The following is a 16,537-nucleotide window of genomic DNA, read 5'->3' on the forward strand; positions in this document are numbered from 1 at the left end:
ACTGTGGTAGCTTTTGGAAACGCAGCACTGCTCTGCTTAATTATTCCAAGCCACAGCCAAGTCAAAAATTAACCGTAATACATTTAATTTTCATTTATTTAATTACAGTACTCTTTTCTGGTCACTCTTATACTTGTTGTGTGTGTGTGTGTAATTAGGAAATGTGGTTCCACTTGTCCGGGTTTTCCACTTAAGTTTTCCTTTGACAAAATGCGAACTCTGACTTTTACAAGAGTTTGTTTAGTTAAAGTTTCTACGAGTTATGTATGGGGTAAAAAAACCTCGATATTTTCTTTGTTATTTTTGTTAAGTCATTGAAAACTGAAAACAGTTGAAATATTTACACTATTAATAAAATCTACTCTCATTTCTTGGTGTAATTTAAATCTTGTAAAACTCATTATCTAGACTTCATTAAAATTATAAATAATTACTATACTATGAAAACGCGGTTCCACTGGTGGTTGTCTGGGGTTTTCCTTAAGTTTCTCGCTTGACAATATGCGACCTTTTACTTTCGTTTCTGGCCAGGGCCAAAACCAAAAGTTTCTGGTAACAATTGCAGCGCCACAAAGGTCAACCGACTTGTTTCCCCAACAGAAATGTTCTTCTTGACTTTCAGCGTTTTGACTGGGGTTATCTTTCTCTCTGCCGGAGAACAACCTTCAAGTCTGGAAGAAGAGTACCACTCCCCCCCACGCCCACTTTATCTTGGCTTTTCCATTGCCAAGACAACGTTTGCTTACGTTCCCACCCTCACAACTTGCCACCCATCGCCTGCTTTTATGACAAACAAAAATTTATTCGTTTTTATTCCTTCGCTTACGCTTAATAAATCTCTTTCTTCTGCGATTTTTCCACCCCGTCTTAATTGCGGAATTTCCCTGTCGCCATCCATATCAGCCTTGGCATAAGTTAGAATGATTCATATAACAATTTGGGTGTTTAGTGATTTATGCGGTGACAACGTGGCGTATGAGTAATGCCTCAGTAAGGATATTACACAGATTGACATACTGTCAGCCCTGGACGGACGGATGGATGGATGGATGGATGGGAAAGGTTAAAAGTCAACAAAATGCCGGTAGTTCACTTTCATTGATTAATTTTCAATTGCATTAAAATTTAAAGCCAATTTCGAAAGCGTGCTTCCTTTTACCAACCACTTTGTACGTATTAATTCGATCGATAAATCCGTAAATAGCATTTACAAAACGCGCGACTTTTCAACGTCAGCGAATGGTGAAATACCCCACCTCCACTCTTATGTAAAACTGTCGCCTCAGTGAGTGTGTCTTCCTTCCGTTAGAGCTTCCTTTTCTCCTCCTTTAACTTCCTGTGAGCTGTCAGTTCAATTGACTGACGAGAGCCCAATGCCACCCACCAACGCCCATCGGCCATAGCCCGGCGTCACACAGTACTTGTAGCAAATGTCAGGACTGCGTCAGTGGAATCTTCAGAATTGTCCTTGAACTTGGGCAAAAATCAGGAATGTGCTTTAAAATTTAATTAAATATTATCGATGGATATTGAAATTCATATATATATCAATATAGATATATTTCATTCCTAACATTAGTGTATCTCTTTTTAAAGTGTCAATGAAAACATAGTAGCTATAGTCAATTTATTGTTAGCAAATTAAGTTAAAGGACATTTTTCACTGTGCTGTCCTTCGAGCTGTTGTTATTTAGACCCTGTCTGTCAATAATACACACAGCAAGTTCAAGCCCTTACATCTATTAAGTAAACAAACAGACAAAGCAAGTAAATATGGGGGAAAATATAGGATAAATGTGCCATAAGCACTTTGGGGGCCTATCCAGGACTGATGAAGCAGGACACAGAGGGCCGAAAATGGGATCGACGGCTTTCAGGTGACAGAGCTTCAGTCCGAGACAGCAAACCGAATTTCGTTGACAGCCATTTTTGGGGAGCGTTTTTCGGGCAGACAGAGAGACTTTTTGGGTGCACTCAACCATGGCGCTTGCAACAACACCGCCGACGACGACACACCAGGCTTTTGTCAATGTGGCATCGAAAGATACGATACGATTCGACTGCGAAAAAGATACTTTTCAGCTTGGTCTGCTCTTTGTGGCCTCATCATTTGTGATGACTGACTGACTGAGGTGGGATGGAGATACAATTTTTGACAGCTCCCTTTCCCTCGGCAAAGTCAGGCTTCATCGTTGGGGGGGTGAAAAGGGAAAAGCCGACAAGGCTAGGGGTTGTTAATGAGCTTTTCTTTGACAGCCGAATGAATGGGGTTCGAAAAACGGAATGGGATTACAAATTGATGAAAGCTGAGGCTGATGATGGGTTCTATGTATGATTGAGTGATGATGAAGGGTGACAGCGTCACATGGGTAAAGAATCAAGTGACAATGAACACGGTAATGCGTAATTTAATTTTACTGTCATTTCAGGCACTTCAAGGCACATATACATGTATACGATAACCGCATTTGGATTACCATTCGTTTTTGGCGCCTCTAAAAGCGTTATAAACTTGGTCGGAAAGAATGCCATTATTTGCTTTTAAAGCTCGCCGGCTCACAGGCACTTAGCAATAATTGAATTCCATAGCTGCACTTCCTCTTGCCTGCATATTTTCACTGCCCTACCAAAACTATTTGGCACACTAAACCCAGGGGGTGTCGCCCCACATCCATTCCCCCGCAAAACCCTGCCAAGCATCCCCTTAAAGTGCATTGCTGCATAACTTTCATATTGCATTCGGCGCCCCCTCCTTTGGAACTTTGGAACAGTTGGCAAAACTTTTAGCTCAATATGCGACATTGGACGTCAAAAATTGCCCATGCAGACAGCCAACGGGGGAAGTTAATAGTAATGATTAGGGATGGCATAAATATTATATAGATAACTAAAACTATTTTTCATATATTTTAAATTTTATCGATATTTATCGAAATTGTAATAAATTTTTAAGATTGTAAAATTATCGATATTTTCGATAGTTCAAAAATAAGCCAATTGACTTATTTTCCTTTTATTAGCTATAAGAAATTATTACATTTCCTAAAAATTATATATCGATAGTTCGAAAAAAGTTGTATAGTCCCTTTTTAATATTTGATGTTTGAAAAAAAAAGCAAAAGGGCAGGGCCGTCTATTTACCATAAATCTCTTTATAAAAAACATACCTAGTGTTAATGGTGATGGCTTTTTCACATTTTCCCGGAAAAAACCCGAGGTCATGCTACATGAAAAAACCTCCATCAATAACAACAATAACCACTCGACTGAAAAAAAATAGTGCAAAAATGACCAGGTCGTTTTTCTTCGCCTGCTTCGGCCAGTAGTTCACCTATTTGCCTAATTTTTCATCCCATATTCAACGAGTTTTTCCAAGATTAAACATAATTACAGTGTGAATTATGGCAGCATCAATACCCATTTACATTTCTCTCTTTTTTTCTCTCTCTCGCTGGCAAATTATTCATATTTGTTATTTCTTGTTGTCCGGGGATGATGATATCTTTTTCTTTTTGCTGTCTGGTTCAAATTTGATTATTATGTCACGCCTTGTTAATTAATTTATAAACAATCTCTTTGGAGCCACATCTTCATCTTGCCTTTTCATTATGCATTTGCATTTGCCTTCCAATCTCCACTCACAATTATTCAAGCATAATGAAATGGAGTTGCATTTGAAAAATTAGCATATTCCTCGTATTTTTTTCCGTCCATCCTCAGTTTCTGTTTTTTGTTTCCTCTTTTTCATGTTGGCTGGTTGCATAACAATTTGATTTCAGATTTGTGTTTTTTAACGCTTCGTAATTGGTACAATTTGCATTTAAATTTTACTTTATTGATCAATCAATTATGCACGTGGTGTTCCGTTTATGGAAAAGTGTTCAATTCGCACTGTTTCTAATTGACAATCTCGATGGGTTTTTATTATCATCGGCGACTCTCTTCAAATTTATGCACAACGGTCGTGGGAAAATGTTAAAGAAAATGGAACTGGCACCCCAAAGATAACACGACTTGGAGCTCCAGCTCACCCCGACGATGACATCATCCAGGCGGGTCTGCGGTGGCTGCATCATCACAAGTCAATTATCGTGTTATTTAGCAGCACTCTAATTCAATTTGCAAACAATCAAATTTGATTTTCGCATCTCAGTGATCATTTTCCCAGGGCAACCGGCTGTGCCAATTGCAACAGATTTGCTTGCATTCATAAATAACTTTTTTGTACAGTTTAATACACTTAAAAACCAATAAACGTTTTGGTTTTCAGGGATATCAGGAGGTTCTGAATTAAAAGAGTTATTTTTTAGGTAAAATAAAATATTCTGTATATTTATATATCGATGGGTTAGCCGTTTTTAAGTTTCAAACGATAAAAAGATATAAATAATTAATTTTTAACGTTTTTATAGATGAATATAGATTAATAATTATACTATTTCATAAATTATCATTTACATTACCTGGACTTATATTTTATATAATTTAAAAATTTCTCTTGAAATATAAATCATTTTTTAAAACACTTTTTAAATTAAACAACGCGATTTGCCATCAATTATAATGATTTCATTCACGATTTTCCAGCTGATAAAATTCGCCTGAGATTTTTGTTATTTCAGCAGTTAATTTGCTACAAACCCCGCTGAACTTGTGGCCCTAAACATCAGGCCACTAACGACATTATTGCACAATGCCGAGTCATCACAAAATGCACTTCTCGCTCTCCCATTTCTGTCACCTTCAAGGGCCACGTAATTTGCAACGTGCATATTGACGCTGAAATTTCAATTGAAAGCAACAAAAGACAGCTCACAATCGGGAGGGGAGAAAAACGCATAGAAATGGGAAAAAAAAAGAAAAATAAAAAAGAAATAATATAACGAAAAATGGTGATGAGAAATATAAACAAAATACAAAAAGATAAAGGCAAACTTGACCCTAATACTCGAAACGTTGCAAAAAAAGCAAAACAAAAAAATAGCAATAATAAAGGAAAATGTGAGGCAACAAAGCGCCTTTTTAGATAAGGCTTTTAGTGTTTTCCGCAAAGGTGGGCAACGCCAATTTCATGGATAAATAAACTAAACCAATAATGACATCATTAGTTGTTCGGGAACCTTAGTCATCTTATAGCACTTTGCATGTCAAGAGGGGTTTTCTTCTTATACCATATCCTAATTCCTAATTAATATGTTCCATTTATCCCCAACAAACATCTGTATGTTAATTTCCTGCATTCTCTACAATGATTTATTATTTATTCAACACGCTCTTTGGCTTATGCAAAATACATTTACCACTGCCGCCTACAAAATAGCTTAATCCCTCGACTTGCAAAAAAACAAAATTGTTTTAAAATGAAAAAGTACCACAATTTATTTCCGGCGCCCACAGCAAAAATTACATTGACCAAAAAAAATATATAAATATTTTTACTTGGTTTACGCTCTGCTGCGGAGTTAAACCAAAAAAGACAGTCTGTGGGTTCTCTTTGCTGGGTTTTTACTGTGTGAAAAGTCAACAATTGCTCGTCAGTCTCTGCGTCAACGGATAACCACATGGCATCCACGTCATTATCATCCTCATCAGCATCAACTGCGGCCTGAAGTTATCAGTGGAAGTGATTTCCCTTATCTGTCGAGGTCACAGAAAAAATATATATTGAATTCTAGCCAAGAGTTCATTAACTAGCTACAGTTTTAATTAAGGAAAATTACTATGCAGTTTAGTTGAAGATGCTAAGGATATTAAGAACATCAGGTGTTTGTGAATAAAATTAATATTTCACTTTTTTTTAAATTCTAGAAAATGTAAAATATAGTTTTTTAACAGAAATTTATGTATACCAATGAGATATTTATATTTAAAATTAAATAGATTTAGTATTTATCTTTAAGAAAACCCTTTTACACTTATTTTTCCCTGTCCATCATTCAAATGAAACCAATTATTTAGTAATTAAAGCTACGCAGCTCTAAATTAACACCAAGTTGCAATTTCTAGACATTTTTCTCGCCGACTTTTCCTCGATATCCTGTTCTGTGTTGTCTGTTCTAGAAAGTGCTTCATCTATTGCTCTTTTCCCTCGAGCCATGCGCCGCAAATTAAATATAATTTAATTGTGATTAAATGGCGCTGCGCAATTATGCTTTAACATTGTTGATCAAGTTATATTTCTTTTCCCCAAGTTGCAAGTTTTTACCCCTTTTTAGCCCGCTCTTTTCCCCGTTTTTTCTTCGTTTTTCTCCTCCTTGGCTAATTTACTTTTGCACTTCATGCCTGTCATGGCAACAGTCGCTTTGTGTCGGTTTAAGTGCACCTTCTCCTCCGCCTCCGGATCTCCGGATGTCAGTGTCTCCATGAAACGCACTGTACATAGTATATAGTAGTGTTGGTACATAAAGCACAATCTCATTGCTCATTCTTGTTCTGGTTTAATTGTCAGCGCTAATTGCGCCAAAGTGCGAACAAGACGGGCATTTGCAGTGACAGCTTAGACTGATGGCCAAGATATAGTATGTACATATATGTATCGATATGGCCGATAGGATTTGATGGCCAACAAGTGGTGCTGCTTGATGATGGCTAAGGCGAGTGTGATTCGAGATTGTTTGTCCTCCGGGCATCAGGCTCTCATACTCTCATACTGCATCCGGCCTTGGTAGCGCAAAAATGTTGTTATCACAGCTGTCCCACCTGCGACCTTGTGCCCACTTTCCACGAAAAACCAATCAGGCCTCCCGTCTGCAGTGAAAAAAATCCTTATTTTACTAGAATTCTTTAAGGAAATATATTTTTTAGCGTGATATTTTGAGGAATATCAAGGCTATAAACCTTGTAAGCCTTCTTATTTTGCTTAACTTTACATATCTAATATTTTGGATATTTTCTCCCAGTGTCCTTGCATCCTGTCGTTGGCTTCAGCATCATGAACGCCTCTTAAACTGGTTAAATGGGCGTAGCAAATATTGACATGGTTTTTTGAAGCCTCCTTCTTCTTCTCTTTAAGTAAAAGTAGGTTGCTGTGGTCAGGTGGCAGTTTTCAGTTGTCAGTTTTCAGGTGTGTGTATAAGTGTGTGCTCGATAGCTAATCCACTTTCATGGCTAAATAATGCGTTCTGTGGCTGCCCAACTAAATGCTTTCCAGTTCTTTGCACTTCTGCCAAGGGTGAAGGGACCACGAAGCCAATAATGATGGATGAAAAGGTCGATAAACCAAAAAGCAAACACTTTTATGGTTTGTTTGGTCTCGTCTTGCGTCTTATATGAAAGAAAAAAGCTAGGCAGAAAAGGTCAAGATAAATTCCAACTCAATTTGAAGGGTAGTTTCGTTAGAATAAATTCTTATCTAAGACTCTCAATTTGTGTATTCAATTTGGCAAAGTGTTTGCTCTTTGACACGTTCTTTAAGGGCCAAAACTTTTTTGCCTCTGTCTTTTCTTTTAGCTTTGACTATAACTCCTCTTGACATCACTTGACTTATAGAACAAACAGACCAGAAACCCGTATGCGTGATGCATTATTCAATTATGCGAGTGCGTTTCGCTTGGGCATCAATCATACGACACGTATCCTGCATATTAATAATTCACATTATTGGCATAAATCATGGGGATGTGGTCATGATATATTGTATGAAAAATCTCTGGGACTGTCGCTCATTTAACTGACATAGCAGACTGCTCAACTTCCAGGCTGCGGGTGGAGTAATCGCAGAATTAATAATTAATTAATTAACTGAACGGGCCAGCGGTTGGAGCGCGTGCAAATAACAAGAGAGTCGCATGTTTAATTTCCCACTACTACTACTACTACTTAAGAGCAGCAGCCATTTCCCCGCGCTTTTCCGCTTGTGTTTACATCATAAATGTTCAACAACAGTGCGAGATAACGAGACAACAAAAAAAGAAAACAACTTGCCGCATTTGGCCATGACTGGGTGACTGCGAGTTCAATATATTAACCATATAAACAATAGCAGTAAAAATAGTAGGAATGAACAGGAAAATATATTTTACAGGATTAAATATTTATATGGTTTATATTATAAGTTTTTCGCCTATTAATTTTTTGTTATTTTTGAGACAATAAATATTTTCATAATATTTTTATTATGAGATACAAAGACAACTATTTTTTCTGCCGCTGCTGTTAAAAAGTATTTATAAATACACGCTGTAGCGGGTGTAATAACACAACACAAAATAATAATGACGAAGAGTGCAACTCATTACGGAAATATATGGCGGGCAAGAACCTGAACCTGAACCGAGCACATTGCGTGGGCAGAGATCAGATAAATGTGGCTTTACTATCAGAGATCTCGCTACGTATGGCCCGACAAAATGCGAATTGAAAAACATAATAGTTTTGCTTAATATAAATCAAGATGCAACCGATGCCAGGTGGCGCTTTCTGGTTTCAATTTGTCGCGGCTTAAGTGGCAGGAAGTTTTCTCGCTGCCTTTCACTCTCTTCTCTCTTTTGTCAAATGAACCAAATTGACACCCACAGCGGAAGTTGTTCTGTTTTGACTCGCAAAAAGCAAAACTCAATTAGATAGTGAGTCTGCGATGCGATATCGCCGAAGATTGACACTGACAAGGGAGCGCGGGAGGTGGGAATGGGAATGAGAGATGGTACCGATAAATGGATATTCCTTCGATACTTTCGATTACAAATAATTTTAACAGAAATAGTATAAGTCGTATATAATTGTATGGATTTTTTTGTGATATATATTTAAATAAATATTAAAATCGCTGATTACATTTCGATATATTTGCCACGATTTTATCGATAAAAATCTGCAATTTATAATTAGATTTTAGAAATATCGATATCATAGTCATACAAAATTCATCAATATCGTTTTAATATTTCCTATTTCCAAATACGATGTTGTCACATATCGATATATCTCACGTTCAACTCTGAAATATCGACAAAATAGGCTTTTTTCACACAATATTACTGTTTGTTATCAATTTCTTTCTATATTTTTCGTAGACTTGTTCTCCAAGCTATATTATAGAATATTTAATCACGATCCTCTCTAGTGAGATTAAGATTCTGATATTCCGATTTAAATACGATTCTGTAGTGTGGGAGAGGGTATGTGAGGTCACGTCACTCCATGTTGACCCCAAAGGCACGTGCCTGAACTACGAGATTGCGCATACGCCTCGTTGCCCGTTTTAGTAGTTTCGCCTTGGCTCTTGCCATCAAAATTGATATAATAATTGTGAAAATCCTCCGCTCCGAGGGAAGTTGCCCTCGCAAACATGCAAATATCGAGGGGGAGCAAAGGGAGGCCAAAGTTCAAGCGCAAAACCGCTTGACATTTACCATATGCTGTATACCACACACACGCACAAAGGTCCCCACAAATAAAATAGGAAAAAAAAACTGGCATAAATACTGCTAAACGTCCCGTGTCACAGAGGTTAAAAAGCGAGGTTTGGCCAAAAGTAAAAGTTTTCTATGCAACTTTTTCACTGCACGAAAATTTAAACGTTAAATAAAAATTGAATGCGGTTATTTCTTTCTAGAAACTCTTATTTACTATTTATAACAAATACCTATATTTTTTGCCAGTGTACACTAAACATAAATATATTTTTCGGTGACATTTTTGGTGATAATAGAGCCTGCATCGTTTTTGGAATATTAAGTATACGCCCGATCGTCCGCAAACAGGTGGCCGGGCAACTGACCAATGCCAGTGGGGGCTGTCGATACGATGGAGAAGGAGGAGTAGCATTTGGATCCTCCTCCTATAGCTGGGCCACTGGATGGCCAATTATGGCACGCACTCATTAGTGCATCCCCCAAGTACCCGCATCCCGGACTGCGTTTACCGTTGGGCAACCTCGTAAACCAGATAATGCCGGTGCCGCAATTCTGTTTCTGCTTCTGTCTGTTTCTGGCTTTGGCTTTGGCTCTGGCTCTCCTGCCGTTTAATGAGCTTTGTTGCTAGCTGTTGTTGTTGTTGCTATTTTAGCCGACATGTGGAGCAGCACATAGCCCGTTTCGTTCCCCATACCCCATTCCCATTCGCAAATCCCCATCACATCCCATCCCATTCCATCCCAAATCCCCGCCAGGTTTTCCACCCAATTGCTGGTGTCTGTGTGTGTACAGCTCGGTGACATGCTCCGCCATCTGCAGTTGGTGTGGTTGCGATTTTTCAGAATTTAACCATGGCATAGGTTGTGTTTTTTGTAACTCTAAATGGGGTTTTTCTTTTTGTTTAATGAATTTTATGTGAACTTCAAATGAGATAAAGAGAGGAATCCAAGGACCAAATCATAATTCGATAAATAACAAACTTCTTTTCAACGATTTCAATATGACGATTTTAATTATATACAAATCAGGCGACTATACCAACTATATATATTTTATTTAAATATTTTTAAATAAGCCTTAACTCCAATATTTCCACTGTGCCACATTTTTTAAGTGACCCATCGATCTGCTGCTGCTTCTGCTTCTCAACACTCAACACTTAAAACAGGCATCTTAACAGCTGAGCAGCACAACCTTATATTTCCCCCCTTTTTTCTGGCAGAGTTTTCCCCTACAATTTTCATCTCCATTTCCATTTCATCTCGAGCAGCAGCAGCAGCAGCGTCGGCATCTCCGGCATCTTCAGCTTTTCACGCCTTGTGGCAGTTACCGTTGCAGCAGCAGCACGTTTTTCGTTTTGTTTTGGCTATTTTGTTTTGATTTCGCTGCTTCTAGCCGCCGACACAAGCACACTTAAAACACACACACACACGCGAGAGCCGCGATACACACAGATACTGACGAACACAAATGCAAACGGCGCACACACAGATACTCGCTCGGTTTTTGTTTTAATTCTTTTGCTTCGCCGAGTAAAAGATAAAGAATGAAAATATACAACGAATGCGACGAACTCAGCGACGCCGCTGCTGCCTGCTTGCTGAGTTCTAGATACTTTTGTCTAGCGCTCGTCGCTCAGTCGCAAAAACGTTTAGCGCCGAGACGGACGGAAAACGCTTGGGAAATTACTAAAAAAAATTCTACAAAATATAAATAAAAGGAATAAAAGCGTAGCAAAAATACGGGAAATTGTGAAACAGAAACAACAGAAGACAGAAGACGACACGACGTCCATCGAGTGTCTCTTGTTGTAAAGTTGACGCGAGTGAAAAGCGCTTTTCTATTTTCGCCTCAAGTGCAGCGGCAGCATCAGCAGCCAGCCAGCCTCCTCTGCAGAAATCTTGCCCAAAAAAATCCACACTGCAAGACGGGGGAAACAAAAATTAAGCACTTGGCGCGTGTGTCTGTCTTACTTTCTAAAATAAAATAAAAATAAAGTAAAATAAGAAAATCCGCACGCAAAATCGTCGAGAAATAGAAGCCAATTCGGGCCGCGTTTTTAGGCGTGCCAATTTTAGTCAGGCTTCTCTTTATTTTTTTGTGCTTCTGTAACGACAAAAAAATGCTGGCCCTCAAGGAGTGCCTAATACGCGAGGGTGTCCTCAACTTGGACAGTCCTGATAAATATCCCCGGCCATATTATCTGAACGGCAGCAGGAGCATCGGCAATATGGATATTCACCGATATCGCAGTTAGTATCTATGGCATGCCTTTGATAGCTGATATCTTTCAGATATGCAGTGTTTGTGTGTGTTTTTGTTCAGATAGTTTTGCAAGGGGGAAAACAAGCGAAAGAAGTGAATACTAACAACGTGTAATTATTTTTGTAGCTCTAGGCTCTGAACTTGATAAAGGGAATTACATTTTTGAATCAGACTAATCAAAAATTGTATAAATATTTCGAAAAATAGCATAGTAAACAGATTTTCAATTTCACTGTCTCTTAATCTACTTGTCTACTTTATTGTTATATTTTTAGAAGAGTAAATCTGTATGTGTAAACTGCGCAATGTAATTATTTACAATTGTAAATAAGTAAATAAAGATTGGCAGATAATCTCTACAGGAATTTAGTGCCAGCTGAATCATGCTTTCATTAATCATTTACCCAATGCGTGGATTAATTTATTATATGCCCCTTATATAATCTCATTGTCAAGTACCCACATTATTCCTATTTATTGCTTAATCTGGAAAAGGTTTGGCAGCTGAAATTCTGTAAAATCTGCATGTACATTTCCCCTTAATTTCCGCTAAATTTGATCCTACTTTTTCCCAGTACATTCATCGATTTAGCACCTGGTAGACTCTGGCCCCCAAAGAATTACTTTTCATGACGATTTGTTATTTTTAAACGATGGCGTCGTCCGGCCGAACAGTTGTCCGGCTATCTTGGCAATTTCCTATATAAATATACACTTTTTTTCCAATGGATTATTGTTTAATAACTGTTAATGATTTGTATTGCCAACAAAAAAGGTGTTGTTGGGGGTATTGTTTGTCGTTTTTTTTTTTGTATTTCTTCTATGTTTTGTTTTAAAGTTTTGTGATAAAAAGCAGAGAGACAAGTTAACCGAACCCGGACCCCCGAAAAAAAAAGATTGTGTCATTTGTCTACAAAGATAGAGAGATTGTTTGTGTTCGGTGTTCCTTTGTTTTTAACTCGAATGTTGTTAGTAGGGGACCCTGCTTTTATTTCATTTTGATTGCTTTCAGATATTTCCCTCGACCAAGTCTTGATGTATGGCCATTTTATTTCATTTGTTAAGGGCTTAAGTGCCAAAGCGACCAGCGCCAACCTGCTTTATAAAGTTGTTCATTCCCTTCGATCAGAGGTCATTTGTGTACGACGACCTGTTATCCAATAAATGGGAAGAGAACGATAGATACTTTGGCCCCAAAAGCGGATTAAAGCAGTGGTGTCTGCTGCCCCAGCGATGGCTATCAATAAAGTAATTTACTTTTGGTGGAATTAATTTGTATTTAGGGTGATTTACCTTAAATGATTTATACAGTCGCTTTAACTCGAAGCGAGATTCGATTCGGAGATTGACGGACAGTTGTAATTGATAGAAGTTGGCTTGCCATTTCATGGAAATAATTACATGATTTTGGTGTTAAAATAGTAATCTATACACTTGGGAAATTAATTTGGAAGGTTTTTTATATATATTAAAGTTATTGATAGATTTTAGATGGTATTTTTGAGTATTCTTATAGGAGATGTACGGAAAAGTTTTATATGTTTGATCCTTGTATCTTATTTCCTTTGAAAATTAGTTATTTTTCTTTTATATCTTATAAAATATCCTTTTCCCATGACATTTTCTATCAGTTAATAGTGTCTATATAAGGTAGGATCGTAAACGCATCTATATTTAGATTTCAAATAGTGCTTATCGATATGTCATAAAGCGAACAATGAGTTATCAAGTTTTTCCTGTATATATAGGTACATAAATATACTCGATAATAATCCATTGGCATGACTTTTATTTTCAGCTAAACAGAAGTTAAATAACATTTATTTCAAACCTAGACAAGTACATTTCTCCTACCATCATTAATTTCTCCCTGCTTTTATATTTTATTTATTTAAAAAAGGTTTAGATTTTCAGCTTGAGAGAAAAGTCTTTTATTGAGGAGCCACTCGAATGAATTTTCCCCCATTTTAAGATCCCTCGTTTTATTATCCTCTTGGAGCACTCACTTCCCGCAGACACACACACTCAGACTCATCCCACGCTGCTGCTGATACCCAAGCATCCGATGAACTTTACTTAACCCAATTTCCTCTCGAAGCTCCCACAACCATTGGTCGGTTCTTTTAACTGCTTTTGATTGCCAAACATGAAATTACACAATTTGATGTGCACTTTTCGTCAAGAGTTTCTCGTTTCCACAAGCAGATTCGCCCCGAGAACCTTCTTCATCACAGCGTTGATGATGGCCACTTTATGGCCGATGACGATAAGAGGTTTCGTTCGTTGTGGGTTCTCTCACTCTCTGCTGTTGATAATTAAATGTGTGTTTATTGCATAAAAAAGTAAGACGATTCCGAGGGAAAATTGCGGTGGAGATGGACTACGCTGCGACGTGGGCAGTTTGCCCTTGCATTTAAAAATAATCCCGAACGGTGAGACGTTGCAACATTGCCTGCCTCTGCCTCCGTTCTGTGTTGCAAACTGAAAAACTAAAAAAAAAAAACTGAAAAGCTGAAAAACTGTAAACTGTAAACAACGAAACGGCAGCCACTTTTGTAAAATGCATTTTTGTTTTTTTTTTCTGCTCAATATTGATTCAGGCTTTTTTATTTTTGTTGGTCCTTCACTGCCTTTTTTTTTAGTTTGCAGCCACACACGTATTTATAGGTATGGCTTTTCCTTGTGCACTTGGGAAAATTGACTTTTATTTTAAATTTTTTATTGGGGAATATAGAAATTGAAGAAGGAAATAGAGATTTTTTAGGGCAGCTTATTTACCTCTTAAAATATATTCTTTGGTTGCCACCTACAAGTATATTAAAGCGTATTTTAAATTCCAATTTCTTAGAGTGCACTTTGCTACTATTTTTTTTATTTGCTTGGTTGTGCCTCCGAATGGGATTGCCTTGACAATATGATATTTTGTGCTGCAAGTTTAAGCCTTGCCCTCTACACTCGCCTCTCCCTTTATTAATTATGCAACCTGGGGGACTGCGGCACAAGACGCAAAACGCAAGACAACAGCCAATCGATCAATCAGCTTCGCTGCTGCCACAACCACACACAGAAGTGCAAAAGTACAAAAAAGTACAGAAGCGTTTGGTAACTCAACGCAGCGAAGCCGCAAAAATGTTGACAGCAGCCGCACAGTTGTTGCTTTGGCTTTTAAGTTTTAGGTGCTTTTTGTAATTTTTATTATGACTGTGAACAAACTCCCTGGCCGGCTCCGCAGCTGGTTTGCACTCTTAATAATTAGTTAAAGTTAAAGAAAATCGAAGCGACTGGCCTAAAAGCTGTTTCGCGAATAGCCCAGAAGGCACGATGCCAAGATACAAAATTGTATTTGGTAATTTCGCTGGGTTTATTTATTTTTCTGGTTTGGATTTTGGCATGCAACCGGCATTGGAGAAAATCCCACGCTGGCAATTTGCCTTCTTGCATGATTTTCAATTTGTTTATGGCCAGATTTAGCCATTGCGTAAATGCATTCAGAAATATAATATTTTCGTGTGCAGTTTTACGATGAGAACAAATTTTAGCCCATAATTTTGATATATATTTTTAATAAATTTTCAATAAACGAAAGAAACCTCATTGAGTTTTTTTGTTCATTCAACTCTCGCGGGCATTGTCGTCTTGCGGCTTTATTTTTAAAAATCTTTCTGCTGTGTTGGCGAAATAAAAACAAAAGTATAGCTTGGCGCAAATGTTTGCTTTCAACTATTTTTTGTTTTTTCCGGAAAGGAAAGGAAGTTGCTCCTCAGATAAGGTCTTGTGTGTGTGTGTGTTTACCTTTGAGTTCAATATTCTTTCTTTGCGATTTTTTTACTCAGAAATATCATTAGATTGTGACAAATGATATTGAGTCTGTGCATGCCTCTTGACATTTGCTATTTTTCTTGAAAATAGACCAAGCACGTGCTCTTCTCCCACCAGCATACCATATACAATTGCCAATTATAATGTAATTTTTTTTGCACTTGCCAGACTTGGCTAAGGTGTAAGAGATATAAAGAAATAGAGGCAAGGCATTATCCCATGCGATTTCATGTGTAAAGAATTCAGACAGAAATGTATTTTTAAGCCAAATAAAAAGACGAAAAAAAAAACAGACAAAAAACCATTTCAATCAATTAAGAGAGCCAAAAAACGACAGACGATGAGGGAATTGTGCGGGGACCACCATGGCGCTTGGCAACATATTGCTCTTTTTTTTAATTGAGCGTGGGATGTGATGGTTTCAGGGGTTAAACAAGCCCTTCAGTCGCTGATTGAAATTACGAAAGGGTTGTACTGACTGCTGGCTCTTTTATAAAGAGTAAAACTATGACAAAATGCTCGCCCACACAAGTGTGTCTGGCTTTTTCTTCGCTTGTAATTGAATTACAACTTTTGTGGTGTGCAATTTTTTTGCCTGCTGCAACATTGCCACTTAATTGCAGGCCGTGTTTTTCTGCTTTTCAACTCCTATTGCCATTTTGCCGATCTACAAATTGACTTTTGCTTTGTGCCTGTTTGCTCTCCGCCAACTGATTAGATATGCGGCTGCGTCTCTCGCCCGGGGAGATGTGCTAACTGTTTCAATATTTGAATTTCACTGGGCATTCGTAATTGCTGGACAAATATGTATCTCGAAGATCGCTCTCCGGAACCTCTCTTCTCGCATTTGCCTGTTAATTGTATTTGTAGTATTATTTTCCCTCTATACATACATTTATTTTTGACTGCTTGTCATAATAAATTAGGCACTAAAAGAGAAAGAAATGGAAAAAGACCAAAGACCCAGACTGAGCTCTTACATTTGTTCAACATTTGCGTTGGCCAAAAAGGCAAAAAGCATTTTTTTTTGTGTGTGTGCACATTCATGGGATTCCATTTCAGATTTTTGGCATTTGAAATGTGCGCCGCAGCTGTCAAAT

General features: G+C 37.7%; 1 protein-coding gene across 6 annotated transcripts in view; it reads left to right on the forward strand.

Annotated features, from left to right (window-relative positions):
- Svil (Supervillin) overlaps positions 1–16,537 on the forward strand; it is a 127,041-nt gene that overhangs the window by 41,298 nt on the left and 69,206 nt on the right. Inside the window, exon 1 of one of the 6 annotated variants that reach the window (XM_017167326.3) lies at positions 11,020–11,605. The exons of 3 other annotated variants lie outside the window; for them this stretch is intronic. In XM_017167326.3, the coding sequence (XP_017022815.1) occupies positions 11,476–11,605 (130 nt within the window). In that variant the 5' untranslated portion in view covers positions 11,020–11,475. Of the gene's footprint in view, positions 1–11,019; positions 11,606–16,537 lie in introns of those variants that run through there. 2 more of the 6 variants (XM_017167318.3, XM_017167325.3) reach the window with 2 other exon arrangements.

This window comes from Drosophila kikkawai, chromosome 3L (genome assembly GCF_030179895.1).
Source record: "Drosophila kikkawai strain 14028-0561.14 chromosome 3L, DkikHiC1v2, whole genome shotgun sequence".
Taxonomy (NCBI): Eukaryota; Metazoa; Arthropoda; class Insecta; order Diptera; family Drosophilidae; genus Drosophila; species Drosophila kikkawai.